Raw genomic sequence first — 27814 nt, 5'->3', positions numbered from 1 at the left:
CCTCCACCCACCAGCTCCCCAAGCTCCTTCCTGTTTCCTTCCTTCCTGGGAAGGTGAGTTGGGGAGGCTGCGCTCCTCTGTGTGTTCTCTTCATCCTTCTGTTTCTCTGGGCTGCCCAAATCCCATCCAACAGTGCAGAAAGCATGGGGCATTACCTCTGCTGGGTCCCTGTGCCCCTCTGCCACCAATTATCCCAGGGTAGTGTCTGTGCCTCTGCTACCCGGAGATCAGGAACACCTCGCTGTTAATAGCTGTCCACACACATTCCCTGATGTCCTTGCAGTGTAGGCATTCAGCCTGTCCTTAGCATTCTGCCTCTTTCTCCCTTCATGCTGGATGATTCAGAGGAGTTTTCTGTTTGTCATTTTTTTTCTTTTCTGTCATTTGCCTGGTGCGTCTTACCTCTGTCACCTCTAAGAAGCAAAGCAGACTGTCCTTATCCTGTTTAAGTGGTCCTTTAGTCTCCTAGAGACACAGGTCTGCCTTGCCCTTGCTCTGACTTGGTGAGTGTGCCTTTGCTCTCACTCAGTGAGTGTGCCCTTGCTCTCACTCAGTGAGTGTGCATGTCTTAGCCATCCCAGGACCTGAGGAACGTGGATTCCACCTCATGTTCACGTCTATGACCATGACTTTTATATCCCATTTCTGAATGGCCACGACTTCTGACACTTCTCCTGGGGCACAGCATCAGGTCCTTCTCCCCACGGTGAAGTTCTCTTTGCCTCATCTCTTTGTTTTCTCTTACATCCCTAAAGGTTGTTGCTTGCTGATGAGTCTCTAACAGCCTTTCTTGGTGGCCTTTCTTTGCTGTCCGTAATTACCATGGAGTTTTACCTGGGTTTTTCCTTTCCTCTTCAACCCCTGCTCTAGCCTTTGGCCAGATCCCTACCTCTTGCAAACTCTTCCAGGGAAATGTTTGGAGATTTGCTTCTCTATGTAGTTCCCCCAACCTAAGTCTTGTCTTTCTTTTTCTGGCACTATTTGAGGTCCTCTCTGCTCACTCCTCCAGTGCACCATGCCAGTTCAAGACCCCATGACTCTGTTCTGGATGAGGTCTGCCCCCACCCAAAGTGCACTGTGGAAGCTTAGGGCATATCCCTGGAACTTAGTGGACATGAGCCAACAGATTTTGATGTCTTGTGATGGACATGACTCTGTGAAGGACTGCCATGGACGTTCCTGGCCTCTAAATGTTCTGCCAGTCACGTACTGTAAGAATTTCTTCCTGGTGACAGAGTTGAGCTCTCAACTCTGCTTCATCTGTTTACAGCAAGATTTAATTCTTGGCTGCCTTGGTGTAATCGAATTGTCATAGACTACAGCAACCGCCACTGGATAAACAGAAGTGTGTTCCCTAACTGCTTGGGAGCTTTATTTGGACAAGTACTGTGCGTGTGTGTGCACGCACACACACAGACTATATATATATATATATATATATGTACTCTCCGAATTTCTCCTACTACTGTGAGCAACCCTGGGGTTCCAGACTCAGAACTGCCCAAGGTCCCATCTAACATCAGGGCATCTTTGAAAAGCCGTGGCACAGGTCATGCTGGAGCCAACCTCTTTCTGTGTCCATCAAACACATGCCGTCTCTGTGCAGACACAGTTCCCTACCGCCCTCTAGTACATATGTGCCCTTGATAGTGCAATTGCCAACAGGCGTGGCAACACATTGACTGTTTTAAATGTATGTCCATTGGCCGTGTGAGGGATCCCTTCTGTTTGCTCATATTAAAAGTAGGTCAATGGGGGTCCTAGGATCCGTAAACGTGTTAATTCTCTTTTTCCCACTGTACCTACAGTACCAGACACCAGCAGCTTAAGGAAGAAGGTGATTATTTTGGTAAATGGTTTCAGAAGCGTTTCAATGCATCTTGGTGGTGAAGGCGTAGTAAATCTCATTTAAGGATGCCAATAGCATGTGACGGTCTGTTCACGTCACAGCACCCTGGGGAGCCAATCAAGAGGTCCCACAGTCTCTCAAAAGAGCACCACCAGATAAGGAGAAAAATTCAGAACAGGAGTGTGTAAGGGATATGGCAGGCTCAAACCATGACAGTAGGCAGATGAAGTGGCCATTAGACTGGTATCAAGAGGGAGGGAGGGAGAGAAAGAGGGAGGGAGGGAGGAAGGGAGGGAGGGAGAGGGATAGAGAGAGAGAAGGTCAGAAGTCAGCTGGGAAGAATTGTCCATGGCAGACTGTGCCACGGAAGGAGGGGGCGTTCAAACAGAGGAATTTGGTGTTCCACCATGACCCTGTCAGGATTCTGCCATGGGCTCCTGGCCATCCAGGAGACAAATCCCATGACACACTTGAATGTCATCTAATACGGTTGCTTTTCTTCCAACACCGGCGTCTCCTAACTGAGTCACACTCAGACAGAAACACAACGGGAAAACAAGCACAGTCTGAGCACAGCTGTGTGCTGAGTGTGTTCTATCTGGCCGTGGGGTTAGGAGTATATTTAGAATTTTTCTCTTTTCTAATTAAAGATGGGATTTTTGTCTGTGTGCATTCCTGGAATTGGCCATGAAAGTGGATTGGAAATGTTCACATATTAAAACGAACCCTGAATTTTGTGACTTTTTCACTTAAGACACGGCACACATGGGAAGAAAAAGTTAGCTGAGAATCTTCTCCTATATTGCCTTTGTCATGGATGATGCTGACCTGTTTGTGACCTTGGGGGTTTCTGACTCATTTCCTTCAGCAATATATCGGGAAGCGTGTTCCAAAGAACTGAGTAACATGCGCAATGGAACCAACGACAGTCAGAACTCGGTCCCCACTCAGGACGAGGGCTGGGAGCTGGCTCGAGCAAGATTTGTCAGAGGTTTCTGGAGCTCACATTAGAGAAGGGACTCCAGGGGTCATATCCCCCATCATAGAGTTCTTCAGGTAAATGTCCACACACACACACACACACACACACACACACACACACACACACATCATCGTTCTTCAGACATGCACACACACACACACACAATCGACTTCTGAGGCTGGTAGTGACACAGGCCCTCTCTACCTATCACTATGTATCTGTCTATGCAGCATCTAGTTACGGACACAATTACGCTCAATAACACGGTTTTGCAAACTCCCAGTACTTTCTGGTGGCATTCCTATCAAGTTAAAGCACAGCCTTGCCTCAGTTTATAAAGCTGCCTCGTTCTTAAAGACATCAGTGATACTAAGACAGCTTAGAAATTTAAAACTGACACTTAATGCAGTTATCTCTGAAGAATCTAGATGAAATAGACCAGCTACCATAGAGAGAGTCCCTGCATTATACTACTAATTATGTTGTATTACCGTAGATATTTATGGATTATGTGTTATCATCCCCTTGATCAGCCAGCTCACAGGGATTGGTCTGTCGCACAGTTACCTGGGAGGGAAGACTAGAAGCCGGGCTCGCAAAGTCTGTTTTCGCCCCTTAACTTTCAGGGCACCATTTTATAGATAATTTTTAATAAAACAATTAGAAGGAGTTTGGAAGAACAAATCTTTTTGGTGATAACCATGATGGCTGTCCTTATTTCTGTGAAGAGACGGTTGGGTTCTTTATTTTGTTCCTTGGTCCATCTCTGTCACTACAGCCTGCCTCTTGGTCCGCCGAGCTGGTTTGACATCTCTTCCTCAAGGCAGTGATGACTGGACGCTATCACACCCCACTCCTCAACCCTGGAGCTTCAGCTGGTGACCCTTCAGACTGGTCCCCAGTCACTGTGTCTGCACCGGAGAGGCTGGGGATGTGGCTGATTCATTCATTGGTCAATCAGTGGAGGGTGCTCACCCTGAGCTGTTTTAAACAGTCGGGAGGTGGGGGCAGGGAGGCTCAGATGAGCTACACCCAGGAAGGAAAAATTATTTTATTTATGTATTTAAGTCATGTGCCATGGCATAGCCTGTAATTCCAGTCCTAGAGGACTGAGGCAGGGGAATTGCCAGAGTTCAAGGCCAGTTTGGGCCATTTAGCGTGTACCAGGCTAGCCCAGGCTAAAGAGTAAGTGTGTCCTAAAGACCACTCCTGCTTACCACCTCCACCACAACCCACGGAAAGCCCAGAGTGATATCCCCTGTAACCCCCAGCCGCCTGGAGGAGCGTGAGGCAGGAAGGTCAGTGTGAGCTCTAGGCTCAAAAACAAAGTCTGTATTTTAAGAATTTAAGTGTTAAGAATGGGAAACCCAAAGATTGTAAAATGAGAACTAGGAAGTCAAAGAGACAAGAGCTCCTCACTGTAATTAGATGTATGCAAAATAAAATTAAAGGCGTCCTAGTCCGTGAGTGACTCCTTGGCTAATGAGTCCTCGCTGTCTGACTCAGAACCGGTTTGTTTTGCAGGATCCTTTAATCACTGCAGCAGGAGGCCTCGCCTGGCAGCCAGCTCAGGCAGCCCAGGTGACCAGGAGAGCGCGGGAAGGCCGTTGCACACAGCACTTTCCCTTCAGGCTGTCTTAAATTTTGATCAGTCGCAGCCTCAAGATTGGACATGATTGATGTTTTTCCCTTCAGAAATGTGCAAATTACCCACAAAGTGATGGCTGCTGTGCAGGGACCCTGGGGGTCCTCAGCCTGGGCTTGTTGGAGAGGGTGTGGAACCCCGGGGAAGCCAGCCACCTCCTCCTCCTCTCCCACAGCGAAGGGCCAGGCATTCCGAACTAACTTACCGGGCTGCATAATTCAGCAATTGTCAAAGAACCTCAGCAGCAAATTCTTTTATAAGGACCAGAGTCACAACTCTCTGAGATGCTAAAACATAGAATAGCTTGAAATAAACTCTGAAAAATGGAAGTGCCGTGTGAGGAAAGGACCCTAAAAATAGTTGACATTGGTGTGTAGAGTTGAATGGAAAGGCCTTCCGAATTCCAAGAAGTACTATAAAAAGCTGTTTGGCTTTGAACTTTGAGCTAGTCTTTCTTTAAAGATAGCAAGCCTGGGTATTGGGCTTAGAAGAAGTGCTCACGCGCCTCACAAAATAGTCCTTTCTCTCTGACCACCGCACCACCAAGGGGCACCAGACGAAAGTCCTTTACAAAGGGAGCGAGCCCACCCTCCCTCAAAGGCCTGTAGTTTGAAAGCCCCTGAGCTGAGCATGTTGGTCTGAACCCTTCTCCCAGAACACTTTTCTGGAACTGGTCTCCTGGGTATCTCTGCTCATCTAGCTTCGCTTTGTTTTGATTGGTCAGACAGGTAGCCACCAGGGAATCCTCCTCCTCCTGAGCTGCTTCTGTGAGATTCTGTGAACACACAGACACCCTGCTGGTGACCTGGAGCAGCCATCTTTGTTCCTTCACCCTCCCAAATAAGGCAGCAAGGGATACTGGTCAGGGTGGCTCTCAGGCTTGCAACACTGGTCACTCCAGAGGCCTGGTCAAGCAGACTGCTGGCCTGCCCTGAACTTCCAATGTAGGATCTCTGGAGGACCCAGAGGGATACAGTGCTGCTGGCTCAGGCACTCCCTGCACTTGGAAGTCAGTGGGCTGAGGACAACAGGGGTTGAGGCTGGGTTTTTCATCACTGGGGCAGCTACCCACCCCAGTCTGATTGGCAACAGCAGAATAAATCAGGCACCTGCTGGAATATCCCTATAGGTCATAGCCAGGTGACCCTGTCAGAACCTTACTCCTGTGCCCTTGAATTGGGTCTGTATTAAAATGCAGATGTTCATTGGAGGAGGAGAAGGAGTTCATTCAACAAACATTTATAGAACGCATTTTCTACAGACCTGGTTCTTAGCTGAATTCAACAGATTCCAAAATAACTGCCCAAATGTAGTCTATACACAAAGCAAATTCCATAAGAGTTTTCACTGTGATGGGGGACAGTGGGGTGAGTCGGTTTTTATAGTGTTATCAGTATTTACTGTTCGTGTAAGGTAAGAAGTAACAACATTTGCTTAAAAATACATGACAAGGCTGGAGGACCGATGGGGCCCGATGACCTGCTCAGTCGTTTATCAGCTACAAGATAGTGCGTTGCTCCCCAAATCACTGCTGGGGACACCAAAGAAAGTGGCTCTCAGAGAAGTTGACTTCACCGGTGACACAGTGGAGTCAAAGTAGCCATTTGCCATGCAGGGAATACCCAGTTCGCTAACGAGATGTCACCCCAATTGTGTCCTCCTTTTCCTACTGTCTCTGAGCTCAGTGTACGGTCCCCCAGAGCACTCCTCACTTTGCATGGTCAAGCTTCCTCTGGACACGTGCGATGTATATTCAGATTTCGTAAAGTTTACAGAATGAGAAAAGGGGCTCGTATACTCAACGTACCCAGTCATACTTGAGCATTTTCCAGTAGCTGAATCGAGGGTCGGTTTGGGAAGGATGAAATATCTCAATAGTCACGTAGCCACAGTGGGGTGGCTCCCATGTTGGACAGCACAGCCCAATGCGTATCTGCTCTTCCAGCCACGAGCAGCTTAGCAGATCCAGTGTTGTGCTAGGTCTGCGTGTGGACTCAGGCCAGCCTGGTCCCTTGGTCTCCTCCACCCTCTGATGTCATCGTGGCTCATCAGTTATGGCCTGTGCCAAACCTAGCCCAGGCTGTCGTGTCTTCCAGGGTCCTACAGCTTCTTGCTTGTGTCCGCTTGTGACAGTGTAAGGAGGTGGTGCCTCTAGTGAATGGTGACATAATCTCTAGGCTAGGGAAAGAGAGCCTGCTGGGTAGACAGGTGCGTGTGCAGATTGATTAACAGACTTACAACAGCAGTGCGTTCCTGTTAGGTGCACACCCCCTTGCTTTAATGTAAAGTAACTTTATTTTGTTGTCATCAAAAGCTTGCCAATCCTGTTCTTAAACAAGTTTATATTTAATATTTATGTACAGAATCTTAAAAAACTGTATGTGGAGTCTTCACCCCTCCTCCTGCAAAAAACAACCCCTAGGAACCAAAAGTAGGGTTGTATTAACCAGGGACTATAGAATGGGTCAATGGGAAAAGTTGATCAAAAGATTTAAAAATTCAGTTTGATAGGTTAAAAACAAAGTACCAAGTTCTTGAAAATGGCTGGCAGTAGATGTGTTCTCACCTAAAAAGCAAGAAAGTAATTCAAATTACACGTGATAGATAACTTGTTTAATAATTTGTACTTGTTGCAAAACGTTGGTTATACTTCATAAATACGTTCTGTTCCATTGGTCAATGGGAATAAATATTTTTAGAGGCTAGTTTGTCATAATTTGGAAACTCAAATTCTGGTTGCTTTATCATAACTCTTAAGTGGGAATCCTTTCTCTGAACTGAGAGCATCACTGTGTGTGGCTTCTACGAATAAAGATCACCGGGTCTCTGTTCTTACCATCTGTGCAGAAATGCCTAGGTTTGCCTATTTCGGTCCTACCTATGAAGCCTGCGGGGAACCCTGCTGCCTTTGAGGACGGCGTGTACCCCATCTTTGTTATTTTGTAGCCTGCCTAGGGCTTGAGGGCTTTATACAATGTTTCCTGAGCATGGACGAAATATGTCTAGAACACTGTCTGAGGTCCTATATCACAGAAGCCCACCTCTGCTTGAGAGCAGAAACGTTTCCTTAGCTCTTGCTTCCCCCACCCTTTGTTCTCTGCCAGGTTTGACGGTGGCGTGGAGGTAATGAAGCTCCAGGTCCAGGCTAGCTGGGGAAACCTGATGCCGAGTAAATTTGGTTATTAAACTCATCTTCTTAAGCTCCCTCGCCTAAGCTACTTGATGTTGTGAACAGACACTGCCAAGCAGACAAGTGGGAACCTGCTTGACTCCCTCAAATATTTTATAATTGAAGTGAGCTATGTGTCACGGCTTTCATCTTTGCCCGTTTCCTTCAGTGCGCATACGTATATCGCCCATACAAGTACTTTCACAGACAAATGAGAGAATTGTGGGATGGAAAACGCAGTTCCCACCCTCCCGGGAGAAGTCAGGTAACCGTACAGGACACCATCACAGTCTCTGCCGTGAAGAGACATAGCAGCTTTCTCCAGAAAGGAAAAGCCCCAACTGCAAGAAAGTCTGTTTGGTTTGCCCAGAGTTAACTAATTTTCATCAATTAGGGGACTCACTTTTTCTTGGAACATTTGTGAACAACTCAATTACTGCCCTCTGAACTTCGATAGTGCATGCTGTTTAGAAATACCAGCGGTGTCACCAAGTGTGGGATGCATTCCGCTAAGTGTGCCATTGGGTGATCGCACTGTACCCGCATCGTCAAGGGTATGCTTGCACGCCCAGATGATGAAGGTCTGTCACTTGATGTGACCTTTTGATGCAGTCAAGAGTTGTGTTGAACACAAATGTTCGAGGCTGCCAGTTATGAAACGTGTACACCGTGTGCAATGAATGCTTTCTAGTTAGCACAGGGAGTGTCTTCCGAGGTGACATGAGGTACACTCGATACAAAACAGTAGCAGGCCCACTCCTGACCACTGAGTGTTCGCGCTGCCCTTCTACAGGACAAGCAGTGAAGTGCGCTTGTCTGCACCAGCGGCGTGCAAACACGTGTAAACGTATCACACTGGAACATTGTGTTGGGAAGTTAAAAGCGACCAAGACCTCATTTGGCCGTGGGAACTTTTAAGCCCCATTCTGAGTTTATGGCAATGTCGTGTGAGTGGCATGCCATTGGTAGAAACCCCCTTAAGGGGTCAGCGTGAGCGCTCTGTTCCCTTCTTCATGATGCACCGCTAGCTGTGACTTCGTAGAAGAACAAGACTGATCTGATGTATATGGCGGTTGATGTCACCTACAGTTTCTGCAAATGGTCAGTTTGTAGACTATAGTCTTTTATTCATGTTTACCTTGTTAATGTCTGATTTTAATGTTATTAATTTCATATCCTTGGGAAATTAGAGCAACTGGAGTCTGCTGACCTTAGACATCTGCACTTTAACTTATGATATTGTCGTAGGTACGCTTTTTAATCTTCACATTCTAAATACAAAAGAACTTTTTAAAAAAATTTACATTTTTAAACTTTGTTTGTGAACAGTGTGGGAGGGGGTCAAAGAAGAACCCTTAGAAGTCAGTTCTTTCCTTGAACAATATGGGTCCCAGAGACGACGCTTGGCAGCGAATGCCTTTACCTGCTGACCCGCCTTGCCAGCCTGGAGAGGATTCTGTTAGGTTGTGTCTCGATTAAAACTTAGCTGAACTTGATTCAAGTTAACTTGCATTCATCCTGTTCTAAGCTCAATTGGTCGACAAGCACTTCTTGAGATCCTAATAGAGACCGTGAACCAAGGCACCTGGGAAGCAGGTACAAAGCATTGCCCTTCCCTAACAACAGGCTGCAGGGAAGACAGGCACCAAGCAAACAGCAGAAGTAAAAGTATTCGGAGTTCAGAGAGCCCGGTTCCGGAGTTCAGGAGGTCCCATTTACCTACTCCAGCATCACATCTCGATAAACTCGAAAGAACTCGCGGAATAGGGAACCCATGCTTTATCCAAAATAATATCATCTCCATTTCGTAGGAGAGACACATCCATACAGTTGTTTATACCATTCCCAACAATAAAATCAATGGCCTAAATGTGAAATTAATTGGGAAGGACAATACTAATACACTGTGTGGTGATTAAGCACATTAGATTGAATTGTTTCAGAGGGCCTAATTATTGTGCCTGCCACACTCATCTGTTTGAGTCACTCCTGACTCTTGGACTGCTGCCTAGATCATCCTGCAGCACAGTTGTGCTTCTAGGATGCCTTCCTCGCCTCTGCCCCCTCCTCCTCCCCCTCCTCCCCTTCCTTCTTCTTCCCTTCCCTCATGGTACTCAGGAAAGCTCAGAGGTCTAGCCTATACTTTCACGAATTCTAGCTCCGAGCTTAGTAGACAGTTCAAGTGTTTGATGCCTCTGAGCCCAGATGCAAGTCCATGTCTTAGGTTTTGCAGGTTAGTGATTTAAAGGTGCTTTGCGGCATCACTTCTGCTGGCGGAGCTCTCCGGACACTAGTGTTCACTTCCTGTGGGGTTTTTTTGTTTGCTCGATGGGATGGTTGGTTTTCGTCAGACGTGCTTTACCCTGACCCTGGGAGTGGATGAAGTCATCTAACTTGTCTAATCCTGTCATTTCAGAGTTTAAAAAGGACAAAGGAACGGAAAACACCATCTTGCCCAAAGACGAAGATCTGAGTGGCGTGTTTTCCAGCATCCCCCGGAACTGGGAGCATCAGAACTGATATCTTCCCAACGAGCGCCATTGCATCAAAGTCACTTTATCAAGGAGAGGTGTATCAGCAAAAGAGCCAGGAGGCTAGAAGCCTGGGAGCCAGAGATGACAGTGAGCACGCTTGGCTTGTGGCTCGCAGTCTTCCAGTGGGGCCTATTGATCGGCGAATGACCGCCTGCTGATAAGCTGTCTCTTCCCTGTTCCCTGGATTGGACTTCATTAAGGAATTCATTACTTTCCTTCAGACTTACATGTGGGAGTTTCCACAGTAGTACTTTGGGGGTCATTGAGACTTGGATCGATTTCATCATTTAACAGAAAGGAACAGAATCGAAAGTCCTTCTCATCATGGCCTTGAACGTTGCCCCAGTGAGAGACACCAAGTGGCTGACCCTGGAAGTCTGCAGACAGTACCAGAGAGGAACATGCTCACGCTCCGACGAAGAATGCAAATTCGCTCACCCCCCAAAAAGTTGCCAGGTTGAAAACGGAAGAGTAATCGCCTGCTTTGATTCCCTCAAGGTAAGACAATCATTTTACTTACGTGCACCTCCAGGCTGAGTTGGGCTTGCAAAGGGGACACTTGGCATTGCGCGCTGTAGAGTTTGCCGTTCACTTTGGTTGTTTTCTTTGTGATGGCTGCTGGGAGGTGTGTGTTGTGCTGTCGCCCAAACTTACTCGTACCAGGCATACATGAATTTTTTTACCCATCTATGTTGACATTAAAAATACATGGTTGTAAATCTCTGGTTTGGGATGGCACTCAGGTACCCAAGGATTTCACACAAAAGCCAAGCTATTGACAACTGAAGTAAATGTTCTAGTCATGTTTGTTCTTCTCTGGGTTACATAAAGGTGAAGAAGCCACACCTGTCACTTCCACGTGCCCTTCACTGTGACTCACATCTCAAACAGTCTCTCTCCTTTGGCTTTCCTTCTCAACCAGAGCCTTCCTAAAATGCTTCTGGAGAGGGCTTTCATTGTCTCTCTTAAAATGCTTTATGGCTAGCAGAAATTACTGAGTGCACACTCAGTACTGTGTTCTCGGAGGGCCTACTGTCTGTCAGGAATGCCATCAAAGAGCTCGGTGTGGTTCCGATGTCCTCTTGATGAGCTCATGTCTGGCGGTAAAGTAGGGCACAGCGGCAAATAATTGTGGTGCAGGAAGAAAGACGTGCGCCACACAGGACTAAGACAGCGCACTTCCACAGGGGGCCTTACCAGAGAGCTGGCTCCTGCCTGACAGGGAACGTTTCAGGAGGCTTGCCTATCCCAAGTTCATAATGGGTTTGGTAGAATTTGGGTTTGAAGAAATGAAAGATTCCAGTGACAAATTCTACTTGGCAGATGTGGGGTGATTTAGCTAACTCTCTTTGAGGCTTACTGCAGCCCTAAAACTACACTGCTGAATCCCAGATAGGCTCAGGTAGTCTTACGTGCACAATGGTGTTGCCGTACTGGAGAAGGTTAAGACATACCACCTAATGTTTCTGCCTGTGAAAAACTCCAAACGTGTTTCTCATGCTCTCGGCACCCTACCTGAGAAGCCACGGAAGTGGCCCGACCCCATTCTCAAGTGTTTGAGGTGATTAAATCGTATGTCAAAAATTATGTCTCAAACCAGCTCAAAAAATAGTTCAGTTTGTAAGGCCCTTGTCAAGAACTGAGCTTGCACATAGAATTCTGGTGAAAAAAATAATGAAATAAAAGGGCAGCCTGGTGGAGGCCCCAGCCTGGGCTTTAGTTTGCACGGGATGTTATCTATGTCGTTAACAAGCTATAAAGAATGTGAAGGCTGCCGACCCAGCACAAGGGGAAGTTGGGCCTCAGTCTGAACACCTGCTCATCCTCCACCCTGCGCTCCCTGGCTTGTTTACGATTGGCTGACTTCAGGTCCTCCACAGCAGAGAGAGCATATACAGATGGCAATGGCAGAGGCGGGCGCCACCACTGGGGTGCTGGCATGCTTACTCTGCGGCGTTGTTTAGGTCCCTACCACAGGCCACACAGCTTACAGCTACGAGAAGTGGTAGCACAAAAAAATGATGAGACTAATCCCCCGAAGCCACGTGTCTCTTTCATTTAACACAGGTTGATCTTCCCTTATTCAGACCGCCAAAGGAAGAGGCTTTTAAAGCACGGCTGTAATTCCACCAGTAGGGGATTCTACATCTGACTTCATGGGATGAGTTAGAGTCAAAATTAGGGAAAAAAAATAAGGTTTCAAATCTCGAAAAAAAAAAGTTTGAAATACTTCTATCCTAAAGCATTTGTGGTGAAGAATATCCAAACTGTCTATTAAACAAGATGGCACTCTCTGTGAAGCTGCCTGTAACAGCCTTCAGCGACTGTCCCTGGGCTCGGCCCCACATCTTTACAGAAATGTTACTTTATCCCCTTGACTCCAGTTAGAGTTGATGCTGTTCTTACCTCACAAGGTTCCGCCCCACTCCCCACATCTGTGTCCCTACCAGGGCTGAGGATGTCAGGAAGTAGCACCGCCCTTTGTCTCCCTTCCGCAAGTGTCCTATGACTGCTGCTGCTGATGGCCTTGAATGGAGGCGGTAGCTCCTCCGTCCTACAAATCAGTCGTAACATCAAAATATAATAATAATAAGATTCGCGATTTTGATGCCATCTGCTAAAAGATGTTTTATGAACACTATGGGAGTATTTGTGACAGAGAGGAATCTCTGCTGCTGTGTCAATAAAGGGACCACACATCTTTTTTTTTTCATGTTGTTATATTTGCACATATGGTTAAACTTTTTATAAGTACACGCTAAAACAAATTTGTGGGTGTTGAAAAACTGTTTGCCGAGGTGTTTGGAAGGTATGCGGGACGCATAAAAATGCTTTAATAAAAGCTGTTTAGGAAAAGCAAGTCACGCTTCTGACAGTGGTGTCCATACGTGCATTGTCCCGCTGTTCCCTGGCTGCAGCTGGTGAGAAGAGGGTGCGGGCTGCTGGGGTTGTGTCTGAAAGTTCCAGTCCAGTTGTGAACTGACATTACATCAGCGATTTCCAGGACAGCTTACGTTCTGGAACACTGTTCCACAAGTTCAGGTGACTTCACAGAGGCCGAGCCGGACAAGACTGTTGCACAGGCAGAGTCGATCTGTGGCCAGGGCCTTGACCTTGACCAAACTGATCCCATCTCTGTAGTCCCTGAGATGCTTTCCCTCGTGGTCGCCATGTTCAGGGATTTCCTGTTCAGATTCCTTTCCTTGTAACTGTCAGGAATTCATCTGGACTACTTTGCAAACAGGAACATCTGGAAAGAAATACATGAATTAACTCTAATGTTTATTGAGACTAAGGGTTTCAGTTTTCTTAACAGTTGAATCCAGCCTTTAAAAGGGAAACCAACTGTTAAAACTAGTTTTGCTAATTTTGGTTGAAAATATTCTCAGAGTACTTGAGAAAACTGTTTAGACAAGTTTTAGAACCTTAGTTATTACCTTTATAAATAAAAGTTAGTTAATGGGCTGGGGAAATGGCTGTCTCTACAGTGCTAAGTTCACATCTCCAGCACCCATGTGAAAGCCAAGCCCATGTATGGCCCTGTGGTTGTGTAACCTCAGCTTTAGGAAGACAGAGACAGGCAGATCCCTGGGGCTCACTTGACAGCCAGCCTAGCTAAAATGTCAAGTTACACACGCACGCTTGCATCCCTCAAGTGCATGCACACACGCGCACACACATGCACACACACGCACACATGCGTGCACACACGTACACCCCACAGACACATGCACACAAGTTCTAGTTCCAGGGAAGACTGTGTGATGCTCTGGCAGCCCAGCTGGAAGTTGCTTCTCCCAGTACAGGGCCTTTGAGTGACTCTTCACCTCCTGGAAGATAACTGGCTGGTCCAGTGACATGTCAGCATCCTACACCAGCCTCTCTGACTGCTGTCTGCTACTCTGGCCACCTAGGTCTTCACTTTCCTCTCAGCATACCCAGCAGGCTTTGCTTCTGGGCTGTTGGTTTCTCCCTTTGCTCTGCTTGGGTCTTCTTTTTTTTTTTTTTTTTTAAAGATTGTTTATTTATTTATTATGTATACAGTGTTCTCTGTGTGTGTATGTCTGCAGGCCAGAAGAGGGCACCAGACCTCATTACAAATGGTTGTGAGCCACCATGTGGTTGCTGGGAATTGAACTCAGGACCTTTGGAAGAGCAGGCAATGCTCTTAACCGCTGAGCCATCTCTCCAGCCCCTGCTTGGGTCTTCTTGCTTCAGTTCTGTGAGCAGTTTGTCCTCCCATGTCCTTCAGCAGCTTCTCTAAAGCCTGGCAGTTATTAGTGGTGCTCTCTGACAGTTCCACCAGATCTGGGGTGCCACTCCCGCTCCCTAGGCCTTCTGGGCTCCATGACACCGTCTTGTTTACTGGCATCTCACCCACCCGCTTCCTCTCTTCTATGGGAATCGAAGCTGCATTAGGATGAGGCTTGTGTCTAATTGGTTTTAATAATAAAAGCCTGGAGTCAGAGAGTAGGGAGTGAAAGCTGAAAGATCAAAGAAGCAGAGCAGCCAGCAAGTAGTTCTTCCCTCTATGAATTCCTCAGACAGGATGGGGTATCTATCCTGTCTCTAGTCCTCAGACTGAATGTCTTGAGCTCCTGTCTCCTCCCACCTTCTTTTTTTCTTTTTTCTTTTTCGAGACAGGGTTTCTCTGTGGTTTTGGAGCCTGTCCTGGAACTAGCTCTTGTAGACCAGGCTGGTCTCGAACTCACAGAGATCCGCCTGCCTCTGCCTCCCGAGTGCTGGGATTAAAGGCGTGCGCCACCACTGTCCTCCCACCTCTATTCCTCTCTGCGAGCAGCTATATCCCTTCCTGTCTCCACCTCCCTATGTGTCGGGATTTAAAGCCTGTGACTCCCAAGTACTGGGATTAAAAGTGAGAAACCCCCCCCCAACTCTGTTTCTCTTCTAGACTGGATCAATCTAGTGTAGCCCAGTGTGGCCTTGAACTCACAGAGATCTGTCTGCCTCTATCTCCTGAGTGCTGGGATTAAAGGTGTGTAGCACCACTGCCTGGCCTCTGTGGCTAACTAGTGACTTAGCTCTGCACTCTGATCCTTAGGCAAGGTCTGTTTGTTAGATCACAAACAAAATATCACCACAGCGTCTGCTAAGATTGCTGCGGTACCCCGGAGCCTAGAATGGTGTCGTGTATAATAGATGTCGAGTGGTAGGAAACGTTCATCGCAAAAGCATGCCAACTTCTCGGACAGGGTTGCTGTGTATGATTGTATGGGGTGGGTTCCACTTTGGGTATGTACTCCGTCAATGGGCACTGGAAAGCTGTACGATACTTAGCCTGTAGACCGTGGACTGTTGCCCTAATGCAGGTAACACAGCAGCGTTTAAAAGCAGGAACTTCCAGACAGGCGTGACTGTGGAAGAACAAGGCTCCACTGATAAACGGATGACCCATTTGCTCTTTCCACCTGCGTGGGATGTTGTCACGCCTGCCTTTTCCTACTTCCGATTCTTTCTAAATGCTCAGATGAGAGAAAGGGGTCTCGTTATTTAGTGGGGTACTTGTAAGAAGCAACCTGATGGTACAGTAAGCTACAATTTAGGCTTACAATTTTGGGGTAAGCATTTCAGAATGAAAAGAGAAATTTATGTCAAAATATATAATTGGCTTTGACCTGAAGCTCAAGTGCTTGAATTGCTGCTGGCTGGTTAAATTGAGGCTAATTATTTGCAGTAATTAACTTGGGTATTTTGTAAACCATGTACCTACTTTTGATCTGGATTACAAATGCAATCTCAGACATTTAAAGTTTTCAGTAGTCATCATTGCAGTCAGACGGTGCTGGCAATGGCCCACTTTTGTACCTTCTAATGACCTTGCTAGACAAATAGGTTAAATCAGTGTGATATGCGTAGGCATAGATTCAAAAATTTAAACATTTTGTTTGTGACCACCAAACTTCTAAATGGTGGAGAAAGGACCTGGCTTCAGGTAGGTGTGACCCCAAAGCTGATATTGTCCACTCCTCCCTCTCAACTCTGCTTGTGGAATACACCGTTGGAGTAAATTTTAGAATTCCTACTATCTTAACTGTATTCATATTTAGTAAGTTTAGTACTTTGAAGTGAAAATTTTTTATTTGGAAGCCCCCAGGAATAAACATGTTTATATACTAGAAATTTTTAAAATTACACGAGAGAATTATTAGGAAAAAGCAAGCTACATGCAATATTTTTCTTTGTTTTGTTGTTGTTTTTTTTAAAGACAGGGTCTGACTGAATAGAACTTACTCTGTAGGCCAGGCTGGCTTAGAACTCATAGAGATTCTCCTGCCTCTGCCTCCTGAATGCTGTAATTGAAGAATTGAGAGCCCAAGGCAGGAAGATTGTTGCAAATTTAAAGACAGCTTGGGACGCATAATGAGTTCGAAGCTAGCCTGTGTGACATACCCTGTCCCAGAATCAAACAAACACAGTCTTCTAATTCAAGTCTAATTGCCGCAGCCTGCCTTAGCCATAGGGGCATTCAAGTAACCATGGGGTGGAAAGTTTGAAATGCTTCTGAACTGAACCCATGCAGACTTTTAGACCTTGTCATTCCCTGATCAACACAATGTCACAGGTGTGTGCCTAACTAACATTTGCATTCCACGAGATATTTGGGGCATGCCAGGAATGAGTATATATAAGTATAGAATGTCAGTATTAGAAAGTGACGTGGGTGCTTGATGTGCACATACTATACATACACCATTTCATAGAAGGACTTGGAAATCTAGGCATTTTCGTATCCAATGAACGTATGATATCCATTCACCACACATACCAAGGGCTCAATCGTTCGCTCATTCATTCATTCATTCATTCACTCACTCACTCATTCTTGGTCATTCACCGCCAACTGAAATGAAACCAGAGAGATGACACACACCAGTGTTTCCGTTCTCAGTGCTACGGAGACTGGACAGTTGATAGAACGTGCGGACGTTGGCTGCAGAACACACAGTCTCTGAAGATGACAGCTGCCACCCGGGAAGGGACAGCTGTTGTTGCTGTGCTGTGATCCAGGTGCCTTGAAGAACCAGCGGTCTGGTTACACGTGGCAATCCGTGAGCTAATCCTAGGCGCTGGAGTCCTAACAGGCCAGGGTGGAGGATGTGTTCCGCCTCACTCAGCAGACTGCCTTGCTCATCCTCTGAAGTCAGCTGACACTGTGCTCTGTGCCTTCCGTCCACACGATCTGAACGGTGCGGTATGTCTGGCCCAGTAGACTGGTCACTCTTCCCTGAGCATTCTCCAGTCACAAGAGCCTGGTCTGCAAGACCTCTTCATCAGCTCTTCTGCTTGCCTGGGATCGTTCTTCATTTTAGTGTGGCATTAACTCAAATATCACAGCCCACCCACAAAGCCTTCTCAGAACTTACCCTTACATTGTGTTTTCTGTTTGTCTTTTTTTTTTCTCCACTAGGAGGTAAAACCCTGAGATAGGGATCTCATTCTTCTATCCCATACCTGGCAGCTATTGCATGCAGAAATACATAAAGAAATATATCCTGAAATCTTAAACTTAGGACTGTTAAGATAAAATTCAGATCACCTTTCCAGCTATCTGCTTCCCAGCTTCCCCTGTAGTTTATGGTAAATACGAGCCCCGGGGGTCTGCATAGTAGGACTGTTTGGTTGACATTCCAAGACACTTGTGGGTCATGTTCAGCCCTTGTAGCCGTCCCAACAGGCAGGACACATGGAAACTTGTTTTGTTACAAATGTCAGTTAAAAGCCACTAAAATGCATGGATTGAGCTGGATTTGTGACTCAGTGGTAGAATGCCCACACAGCACATGGGATGCCCTAGGTTTGATTCTCAGTAATGCACACACTGGGGTGGGGGTCAGGGAGGGGCCTTTTGGACCACCATGGTGGCCTCTACAGTTCCTCCAGCTCGTTATAGACTGAGGCTGGTGTTTGACAAGGACTCTTCACCAGTCAGCTCTGAAACCAGAACATTGACCTCTGCTTTTCCTATGAAGTTAGAGTCAGTTCAGAAGTTATGTTTTTAAAGTCTGAGGTTTTCTTTTTGTTTCCCTAATTACCACAATTCTCTTTTCTTTTATAGAGTCATTATCTTTAGATGACTTTATTTTTGTTTTTGTTTTCTTTAGTGCCCTGCCTGGGCAAAAGAAAGAGCAGAAGTTCTTTGTCCATGGTCAGCTCCTATTAAAGAGCACTGCCCCATAGATGCAAGGGCCGGGATAAGCCGTTCCGTACAGCCTGCGCTGAAATGAAGTGTCCCGACCGTAAGCCTTCTCTTTCATGACATACATGCTGCAGTGTTCTGTTCGTTTTTCAAAATCCTCACTAAGCTCCATGCTTAGAAGTTCCTTGGGCATTTTTCTGTCAGCCAATAAGGCCAGTGTGACCCATCAAACAAGCAAACTTCCATTTTAAAATGGAGACGCCCCTAGGCCCCTCCCTTCACTGCGGAGACCCTGGGACATGGAATGTGTTTGTCAGACAAGGCTAACTCCACACCATGTCAGGGGGCACAACCCTGGAGCTGTGGAGGGCAGGCTGGCTCAGCAGGGGCTATGCCAACAATGAACTTCCACTAGCTCACAATTTTCATGTGAACTGACCCTACCAAGGGTAAGTCGCAAATTCTTTCTACTTGGTTTGATTCGGTTCCTTCCGGCTCAGAGATTACGGTGCAGTGAGTGTTACTCGTTCTCAGCAATGTCCTGGCCAGGGCGGCACCAATTCTCTGAGGACTGATCCTCCCCTTGAGTGTTGACCTTTCGGATTAGCGAGTGGGGAGTGAGTAGGTGTTGGCCTGTTTCTTTGCCATCCTGCCCGACCGGCTAGCATTGGAGCGATGTGGCGGACAAGACCATTTCCTGACAAACTGAGACTGTCCACCCAGACTGAACCTTGAGCCTTCCTGACGATGATCTCCAGGGGACGGTGGACTAGAAAATCCTTCCAAGTTAAATCAGGAGCGTCAACTTCTGGCTTTTCAAAACCTCACTGAAGTTATGATCATCTTCCCAGAACATGCCTTTTAAACAAGAATGGTGCGTGTGACTTTTGACTGGAAGAGTGTCATTGGCTGCTTAAGTCACACGGATAGTCCAGAGCCGGGGAGATGGCCCGGTGGGTGCACAGCTTCCTGTGCAAGAACGAGAACCTGCGTTCAGTTCCCAGCACCCATGGAAAGACAGCTGTGATGTTAAGGCATGTATGATCCTAAACAGGGGCGATGGAGACAGGGCCATTCTGTTCATTCATTCATTGGCAGGAGTTTACTAGACTGACTGGCGACTCAGTCCTGTCTCAAAATAAATTAATGAATAAGCTCAAAGGTTGAGACGTGACACTTGGTGCTTGATCTCAGACTTTCTCATCCACCAATGTGTGCAGGCACCTGCATCCCCACCCCACCGTAAGATACATTTACCATCATTTTAAAAACTAGGAAGCTCACTTGGTGAATACGGTGTCTGTATGTTGTTATTAAATATCTACCCAGTTCAGGCTCAAATCTCATATGAAGCAGAACCTCAAATGCTCCTAGCCCTTAGGAGAAATCATTAATGGCACTAGAGAGGTCCTTTCCACACGTGCCATGAAACTTGGCTCTGACTCAGATGCTTGGGATCTAAAATTAGCCATCTGCGGGCTTTGTCGAAGGCTCCTGCTTCACAGAGCCCTGCTTCCATTCCCACTGGGCGCCCAGCTCCACCGAAGCCGCAACATCTGGAAAGCACCGGGTAGCAGCATTCCTAATGAGGAGTTCCAGTCAAGCCAGAGTGTTCTAAGCGGAATGTGAGGCCAGGAACAAACTCCGCTTCCTGGGGAATGTGAGACACCTGCATTCATTTAAGTGGTCTACAAACAAACATTCCGCCCCTGCTTTGTGCCAAGTCCTGTGTTCTGTTCCTGAACAAAAGCCGGGGACATTGTTCTCCTGGAGTTCACGGTTTTTGGAGAAATAACGAGAGCAGCGGCACAAGATCAGACTGGGGTGAAATGGACGCCAGGCCCCGAGAGCTGCTGAGCAGACGCGACAGTCGAGCCTCGTGTGACCTTGACTTTGTTTGATTCGCAAACCTTAGCACCAGCTACCCCTTCTCAGGGCCTCATGGAAAGCAAAAGGGAGCCCAAGTGCCACCAATCCGAAGCGCGCAGCCACTGAATTGGTCTTTGTTCAAATAAACTCTTTAAGCTTTTATTGTCCCTCGGTTTACTTTTTAACAAAGAAAATAACCATAACTTCTCAAAGGCACCATTCATTCCTGAGATACTGTGGCCACAGTGTGAGTGCCCTTGAGCCAGGCGTGGGGAATTAGTTTGCTGACCTCATGGGTTGTCATTCTATTTGGGGCAATATGCAAGTAAATGGGATATAGGTTTCCTCCCCTTACAAAAATATACTCGTGTTTCCTACCTGCTGCCGCGATGGGAAAGAAGCAGGGCATTCCAGTTGAAGCAGTGTCGTGATGTTAGGGGCAACTTTATGCAGGAAAAGATGCTCTGGTGCTGCCTGCAGGGTGCTGCTTTGGCAGCTCTGACCCTGAGAGGAGGAGAATGCCTGGGGAAGAGGGGCTTTCCAGGTACAGAAACAAGAAAGTGGCCAGGATGGGATGGAAGTCTTTACTAATGCCTGGGAACAGTAAGTAGGCACCAAACCAGGTAGGACTTTACATTTTCTGTCTGGCACTGGGATTTGAATGCAGGGGTAGCGGGCCCTGGTTTGCCTTGCTCCTGGGGAAGTTGCGAAGACATTGCCGACAAAAAGCTGGTATGGGGATCTTTGGATCTTTAAGTCCATGGCAGTGCCCCTGGCTGGGTGGTGGCGGCAGATGCAAGCCAGATGTGTGTAGACTCATACTGTTTTGGGGGTGCACACCAGGGTTCATTTTATGCTCTCTCCTGGGTTTTCGCAAAATTTTATGTCCCTCCTGCTCACCTTGTCCTCGGTGGTCTCTAAAGAAGTGGTCTCCACGTTCGCCCAGACGCTGAGTATCAGCGGCAGAGCCCTGGAGAATGTGATTTATATCTCAGCAGACTTAAATCTCACTGTGTGTCCATCACAATCTTCCTTTGATCATAGGCTCAATGTGCTTGTTGTACGTGAAGCCTTCTGTTGTTTTCAGTCCCTCCTTGGTCGGAGCATGAGATCATTTGGAATTGTATTAACTCTTTTCTGAGCACTTTTTGCACATCTTAAAAGTTTGTTTATTCTGTTTCTGGGTGTATGTGTGTGTGTCTGCAGAGAGAGCGCTGGACTAGAGACACGGCTGGTTGCAGACTGCCCCCGTGAGAGCTGGGAACCCAGTGTGGGTTGCCTGTGAGAACAATGAAAGCTCTTAACCCGATCCATCCTACAGCGGCTTCCTTAAATGCTTTAAACAGGAAGTTCTACTTGTTGGGGTTTTTATTCCTTCCTCCCTTCCTGTTTTCTAGACAGGGTTTCTCTGTGTAGCCCTGGCTATACTGGAACTTGCTTGGAGACCAGGCTGTTGACGACCTTAGGGATCCGCCTGCCTCTGCCTCCTGAGTCCTGGAATTAATGGTGTTTGTCACCATGCTGGTGTCTACTTGATTTTTTTATTTCTCAGAATTTCCAATTTAATCATAAATAAAAACCTAGATTATGTTTATTGTATCTCAAACTTTTTTTTTTTTTTTTTTTTTTTTGGTGGGGGGAGGTTTCGAGACAGGGTTTCTCTGTAGCTTTGGAACCTGTTCTGGAACTAACTCTTGTAGACCAGGCTGGCCTCGCACAGAGCTATGCCTGCCTTTGCCTCCCAGGTGCTGGGATTAAAGGTGTGTGACACCACCGCCCAGCTTCAAACCCATTTTTAGAAGATTATAGCCAGGATCAAAATTTTTCCCTCAGTCACTTGATGTTCTTCCCAGATCTCCAGATGTCTGTGCTTCCAGTTCAGATAACTTTTTGATAAATAATTGAATTTCTTTATTTTTTTCTAGAACTTTTCATTAAGTTCATCTTGGTTTACAAATCTTCTACAATTATTGTTTTCTCAAGGTTTCAACTTTTATCACCCAAAAGAATTAATTTTGCTCTTCTAAGTCAATGTTGTTTCTAAATACTATCTGTGGCTTTTTCCCCCAAGGAGATGTTTATATTTTGTGAAGAATTTGTGTTTGGTTTTAATTATCAATTCTAGAAAAGATGTATTTGTTCTTCTTAAGATTTTAAAATTTAATTCTATCCTTGTTGTTTTCTTTCCTTATTTGCCCCCTGCCCCGTTCTAAGTAGAACTCATAGTCCTGCCCAACCATTATTATTTGAAACATTTACTGCATTCTATTATTTATTATTTAAACCATGTCTACTATATAAAGCATCTTTGGCGATACCTCACAGACTTTGGTTAGATAACATTCTCAAATTTGTGATATTTTTTTCTCGGTCTTGCTTATACAGGTGTTTCTAAACTATGCAAGCCATCTGGGGCATTTTCCCTTTCCAGTCTCACTATTAATTTCTAACATTTCATCATGACGATAAGAAGCTTGCATCTTTTACTTGAGAAACACACTCAAGTGGTTTTGGTGCAGATTAAAATTGATGTTTGCTCATGACACACGACACCCGAGAAGGAACGCATTTCCTGTTCAGAAGGTACAAGGCTGTATATACCAATGTGTCTGTCATTCACTCAAGCCTAAGTAATTCAAGTACTTTATGTTCATAATCCTTTATCCTGTTATCCTAACACCAGCTCGAGAGCTACAGCGTTAAAATGTATTTCAACACCACTGTTTATTTTCTTATATGTGCATTTTCTTCCGTCTCTAACACCAGCTCTTCATGGAGCGGCGCTGTGCCATCCTGTGCTGAGTGTTTCCCTGGTCTTTTGGTGTTTTTAAGGTTCCACCTGACTTCAATACGAACATGGCCTTTGGTTTAGTTTCTGCATGTCATACGTGAGAAAAGGCACAACTTGAGCACACAACTACTGCCTTTGGGGGGGGTACTTTCCTCATGTATCTTGTTCCGTTTCTGTATTTCCAACTTTATTACATTGACTTTTATCTCCTGTGAACATCCTTTCTTCGAATTTGACATTTAAAATTGGAATTGATCCTGACTCAACACACAGTCATTAATCATAGACTCATGGTACAGTGATGCTAGGCCACATCACAGTCTGAGGCCCCTCTTGTTTGGGCCCTTCTCGCAACACCTACAGGGTGGGTGGTGACCACATTGTATCAGGTGAGAGGCCTGCACCCAAAGCGATGGAGCCCATTGATCTGCTGGGGTTTTACACAGACTGGAAACCTTGTCGACAGTTAATTGTTGTGTGTCAGACTATTGGATACACATCATTAGCAGCGGGCCTTCAAGGGAAAAGATAGATACATTAGCCGCAACAGTCATCAAAAAACGGACCTGGAAGATAACTTAATGGATGGAGTAGATTTCAGCTGAGCTAAAAGATCGGTCTTCATGCATGGATTCCATGTCAGTAGCCTCCCCCAATGCTGTTGCTGCCTATTGGCCAGATCCAGAAATGAAGTCCAGGACTCTGTTTACATGTGGTTCCCCCGGTGATTTCAGTGCATGGCCGGATTTAGCAAGGATATGTTCTCATCGCAAACTCTGAAACCACTTCCATTGCATATAAGTCCATTGTGTATATCCTGCTGGATGCTTCCGTTTGCCTTCCAAGGTTCAGATAAAACACATAGCTATGTTAGCCCAAATACAGCATTTCCGAAGTCAACGTTAGCAACAACAACAAAGAGTCCAAGCACCTGCCCACAGCCCTTAACATCTTATTCCTGTGTCAGCCTCAGTTACTGCCTGGAAATCACTGGCTGCAATGCTAAACCAGCAGCCTCAAGTCCTGGCCACGAACAGTCTGAAGAAACAATGGTATCATTCGTCAAGAAGGGAGAACAGTCACTGTGAGACCATGTGTGGTATGATGGGCTGTGCCGCATATGCTTACCCCAGAGAAAGGAAGAATCAGAAAACATGAGAGCTCACTCCAGATACTTAGAGCTGGCATCTTAGGAGGAATGGAACCAAAGATCTGTAGTAAGATAGATACATCTTTGCTCAATATGGGAAGGAAGTGGATGAGCGTGCCTCAGGGCTGAAAGTCCTGGTCTCAGGAACTGCTCAAGTAGATGCCTGGGATTGATTTTTGGTTCAAGTGTCTTTTTAAGTTCGTTCTACTGCGGGGGGGGGGGGGGGGTGCGAGGAGACAATTCCATGCAGAGCTAATTGCTAAAGTGACCAATCCCAGCTTGGCAGTACATATTTCCTCTGGTGTCAGTGTTGAAATATTTGGTTGCCCAGCAACCAGTAAATATCTGCGCCATGCATCAGAAAATGGTTTGTGTGAGAGTTGATTGTGTGGTTCCTCAAACCACATTGTTTCAATCCTGACAAAGATTCTCATTAGAGATTGCTGTATATCAAAATGGCGTTGAGCCGTGACTGGTACAGTCCTAATGTTTATCAAACATCAGCCAGCCGTTCTGCTAAGCCACCATGTACCCTTACAGCTGAGCCACGATGCACCCATTACAGCTGAGCCCCCATGTGCCCATTACAGCTGAGCCACCATGCACCCTTACAGCTGAGCCCCATGCACCCATTACAGCTGAGCCACCATGCGACCATTAGGAATACTTTTGGTCCAGGCAGGCAGTGTTGGGAAAGCAGCAAGGGAACCTGCAACATTGTTAAAGATGGTTCTATGTGGACAAGTTTTGGGGCTGGTGGTACAAGTTGCTTCGTGAACTCTTCAACTTTGAAATCCTGTGAGTATTTAACCTGTAACTCACGCCAGCATTTAAGGTATAGAACAGAGTTTAATGCAGAATGGGCTTCAGTCAGAACTCTGCACTCGTGGTCTCCTAGGAAACGGACGAAACATATCTGGATCATTTAAGAGCTTGATCTCACTTATAAACAAGCTGTTTCATGTTACAGGAACCAAGGAACTATGATTTGCCATACTTCCACATGAAACATCTGCCAAGATATCTTATTAGGTTTGCTTAGTAATAATGACTCAGATGTAAGAGAAACCATGGAACCCTGTCAGAGGCCATGCACGCTAACTAATTGAGACTCTCATTTCCGTTCCTTTGTGTGATCTCTCAAATCGTGGTTTTAGGAAGAGATTGGTTTTTGAGTCATTTCTTTGTCCCTGAAAGACTTAGAACTGCTCTAGGTAACTTTTTATTAGCCGGTTCAAGACATTGGTGCAACAATATAATTAATCACATTTTTTAATGAAAATGATGGCACGTTAATTGGTAATTTGGGGATGGGAGTTCTTCCTAATTACTTATTAACCTTTAAATCATATATACACGAGGGAAAAGAATAAGATTGGTGTTTGACTATCAGGAAGTTTTTTCAAGGTGCTTTTTATAAAAAGAATTTAATGAAACCACCCACCTCCAACCAGAGGAACTTTTTTTTTTCATAATAGGAGCTGAGCGACATGATGCTTAATATATTAACTGGCTATAGAAGGTTGCATGTATCTATTTTTGGCCCATCTCTGATTCATCATTAATAGAATTATGGTTGAATAAGGCGGTAGAAATGATGCTATCAAAAGGTTTCTTTTACCATTTAAATTTGTAGCTAGCTGCCAAGGGTTCTGTTAAGAGGAACAAATGCTATTTTTAGTTGAGCTGGTCTATTCGGGAATCTCAATCCACATACTAGAAAATGAGGAAAGCTGAACCGACAGATGAGTTCTAGAACGTTGGTCTGAAATGCTGTATGAAGGCACAGAGCTGGAAAGGTTAACTGTGATGTGAACTAAACTCACTGCCATTTAAACAGTGGCTTCACTTAATTGGTTGGACACAAACTGGATGAAGAGACAGATAAATGGATTTCAGCGGACAAGGGTCCAATTTCATTTTCTCTGATGGGAAAAGGAAGCCCGTCCTGGGGCTCTGTCTGCTTCTGGGCTCCTGTTCCGTTGAATATGAGTTATTTGAAGGTCAGGGTTGATTTTTTATTTCTTCCACCAATTCATTTTCTGCCCAAGCCTTATCTCAGGGCCTTTGCCCTGCTGGCTTTCCGAGTTCTTACCTGTGTGTTCATGATCCAGTGGGAATTGGCTGCGGGCCTGATGTGTGCCAGGTTCTGTCTGTGGATAAAAGGTACCGCAGCGAGATTGCCGCAAGCTGCAGACAGTGTGACAAGACATGGAGATGGGTATCAAGTGACTGTCAGAGAGGGTGGTGGGTACCAGGAGGGTTATCAGTGAGGAGAGAGTGTGCTAGAGAGGCCCGTGGATGGGGGATAGGGAACTCTGGCTTGAGGAAGCAGGGAAGATGTCTCGTTGGACTTCACTGGTGGAATAGGATAGAAATGAATTCAAGGGCAATGCAGAGATCTTACGAGGTCACGTGTCCACAGCCACTCCACTTTTTCTCTCCAGCATCTTCCATGTCTCCCTGTCCCATCATCCACTGAAAGAGTAATGTTGGTGAGTACCACCCTCGGCCCATTAGGCAGTAGTGCAGAATGAGATGCTGCTCAATGGACGTGTGGTGGTTCACGGAGGAGGCAGAGCCTCTGCCCCATGCTTCGATTGGCTCCCATTTTGAGAAACTGTGGCTCTGTGTGTCTTCCCCAGAAGCTGTAGTACTAAAAACCACATCCAAAGAAAATGCTATAATGCTATAGTCTCAATAATGAATGAATGAATGAATGAATGATCACATAAATAAGCAGTCAAACAAATAAGTAACCATGCAGATAAATAAAATCATTCTGGAAAGGAGAGAACAGGCAAAGAAAGAATTGATAATTATAGCTGTCTCTTGCTGAGTAGATACGAGATGTACTGGGCTGGGTGGAGCCTTTTTGATGTATTACATGTGATTCTTCATACAATTCTGGAAGATGTTAAATTAAATCAAACCAAAATAAAATAAAGCAACAACCAAACCTCAGCTCTGTGGATGGAAGTCACAAACGGGGATTGTGTGGTTTGATTAGGAATGGGCTCCATAGAGTTTCAAATGCTCGCTTCCTGCTATCTGCAGATCCAAATGTAGAACTCTCAGCTCCTTCTCTAGCACCATGGCTGCCTGTGTGCTTCCTGCCATGATGATCATAGACTGAACTTCTGAACTATAAGCAAGCCCCAGTTAAATGTTTTTCTTATGAGTTGCTGTGGTCATGGCCACTCTTCACAGCAGTAAAAACCCTAACTAAATCAGGGATTTGACTCAGTAATGCTTTTCTGAGTTAATTAATGAATCTATATCTTAGACAGTATCTCCTGCTCCTAAAATAGAAGTTCCTCGAGGGCAGGCACCTGGAAGGAAGGCAGCCACAAGATCAAAACATAAGGATATCTTAAGTACTAACCTCACCTAAAAGATTCCGTACTTGATGTGAAGTCACACCAAACCAGGATGATTCTGACTTGTCAGCAAGTCAACTCATACTCTCTTCCCATCTGTGCAACAAAAATTGGCCATCTCCTTCTTCACAGGGCTGCTTTCTAAGTTCACAGGCCACTCTCATGTCCAGAAACCAGCAAGGTTTCTGTTCATAGGACAGCAGTGTGTGCTCAGAAGATCCACCAAGTCTCTGTTACAGTGGGGAGGAATACTAATATCCCTCCTGATTGCAGCAAAAGAGGCAGGA

At 45.9% G+C, this 27814-nt stretch overlaps 1 protein-coding gene across 8 annotated transcripts in view; it reads left to right on the top strand.

Annotated features, from left to right (window-relative positions):
* The window catches only part of Mbnl2 (muscleblind like splicing regulator 2), a 152756-nt gene that overhangs the window by 38789 nt on the left and 86153 nt on the right, over window positions 1-27814 (top strand). For all 8 annotated transcript variants that reach the window (XM_057786214.1, XM_057786217.1, XM_057786213.1 and 5 more), the window contains exon 2: window positions 10062-10677. In XM_057786214.1, coding sequence (XP_057642197.1) covers window positions 10504-10677 — 174 coding nt within the window. In that variant the 5' untranslated portion in view covers window positions 10062-10503. The remainder of the gene's footprint in view (window positions 1-10061; window positions 10678-27814) is intronic.

Source organism: Chionomys nivalis, chromosome 12 (genome assembly GCF_950005125.1).
Source record: "Chionomys nivalis chromosome 12, mChiNiv1.1, whole genome shotgun sequence".
NCBI classification, from domain to species: domain Eukaryota; kingdom Metazoa; phylum Chordata; class Mammalia; order Rodentia; family Cricetidae; genus Chionomys; species Chionomys nivalis.
The sequence above is the reverse complement of the archived record's forward strand: the minus strand, read 5'-3'. Positions and strand labels throughout refer to the sequence as shown.